At 58.5% G+C, this 1,472-nt stretch overlaps 1 protein-coding gene across 1 annotated transcript in view; it reads left to right on the plus strand.

Annotated features, from left to right (window-relative positions):
* The window catches only part of FAAH2 (fatty acid amide hydrolase 2), a gene marked incomplete at its 5' end in the record, with an annotated part of 6,182 nt that overhangs the window by 519 nt on the left and 4,191 nt on the right, over window positions 1-1,472 (plus strand). The window contains 3 exon segments of the mRNA XM_009867515.1: window positions 1-67; window positions 397-606; window positions 1,027-1,146. Of these exon segments, the coding sequence (XP_009865817.1) occupies window positions 1-67; window positions 397-606; window positions 1,027-1,146 (397 nt within the window).

Genomic DNA, 1,472 nt, shown 5'->3' on the forward strand with positions numbered 1-1,472 from the left:
TACCTGGAAGAGAAGTTCCCCTTGCTGGGAGTTCCTTTCACCGTCAAGGAGGCCTTTTCTCTGCATGGTGGGTTTGCCCTTCCTTCTCTTCAGTTTAACAGGTTGTGACTCACTCCCTCTTGGCCACTGCCCTCCGAGGTGGTGGGTGCCCGTGGCAGGGCGCTAGTAAGGAAGCAGCTTCCGTTTCCCTCTCTGCCTGGGCTCATGTTACTGCGTACACTTCTGGCACCCAGATGCTGTGGGGTTGTGGTGCCTGAGGGGAGCAGCTCTTGCTGTGGGGACCTGCTTCTCACAGATTTGGTCCCTGTGACCAGCCTTGCAGCCTGCTGTCCCCAGGATGATCTGGGGGAAGCTGGCCCTGACGCCTCCCTCCGTCTCTGAACCCTGGCACTGCAGGGATGCCCAACACATCTGGCTTGGTCAACCGCCGCAACGTGATTGCCACTTCGGATGCAGCAGTGGTGTCTCGGCTGAAGCAGGCTGGTGCCATCCCGTTGGGCGTGACCAACTGCAGTGAGCTCTGCATGTGGTACGAGTCCAGCAACCGGGTCTACGGACGGACCAACAACCCCTACGACCTGCAGAGGATCGCGGGTGGCAGCTCAGGTGAGCCCTTGGTGCTGCAGCATGGTCCTGCAAGAGCAGCAGGTCAGAATGCAGCAGGGAGAGAGTTGCCAAGTCCTCCACACGTGGCTGTAACTTGTCGCTGGGCTCCTGCAGAGCTCACTGGCTGCTTTCCTGGGCAGTGCAGTAGGCTCTTTGAGGATCCAGAAGCTTTGCACCTCCCAGATGTTGCACCCAGCATCGCATTGGCTGGCTCTGCCTTCCTCTGTGCAAACCGTGTTGCCGGTCTGGCACTTTGGCAGAGAAGTCCCTTTGGCCCACATCCCCCAGACATGGCTAAAGCCGGGGCAGCTCCCCCTCCCTCTGCGTACAAAGGGAAGCAGCCACCGTGAGATGCTCCGGCTTTGCTGGATGGTTTGCACCACAAGCTAGTGGGTTTTTTCTGACTTTTCTCCCATACAGGTGGGGAGGGCAGTGTCCTGGCAGCTGCCTGCTCAGTCATAGGTGTGGGCTCTGACATTGGTGGCAGCATCCGGATGCCTGCCTTCTTCAATGGAGTCTTTGGCCATAAACCCTCCACAGGTAAAGCAGATGTGGGGATCTCCTTCCCAGCAGAAATGCCTGGAGGTAGGAGGCAGGGTGTGGGAGGAACCTGTTTGGGACACACCTGAGCCTGTATCTGCTGGGATTGCTGCAAGGGGGCGGGCAGCTTCTTGCACGGGACAGGCCTGCTGCGCGATTGCAGCCCGGCTCTGCCAGCAGAACACTGTTTGGCAGCACAACGCCAAGCGTGTGGGATGTGTTTTACTCCAGTATTGCGTCCTTGGTGTGAGATGTTTTCCCAAGGTCTGAATCTGAGGCAGGGGTGTTTCCCTGACAGCTGGTGTCCCAGCTGGGTGCTTTTCTTT

This window comes from Apaloderma vittatum, unplaced genomic scaffold, assembly GCF_000703405.1.
Source record: "Apaloderma vittatum isolate BGI_N311 unplaced genomic scaffold, ASM70340v1 scaffold28660, whole genome shotgun sequence".
In the NCBI taxonomy this organism is placed as follows: Eukaryota; Metazoa; Chordata; class Aves; order Trogoniformes; family Trogonidae; genus Apaloderma; species Apaloderma vittatum.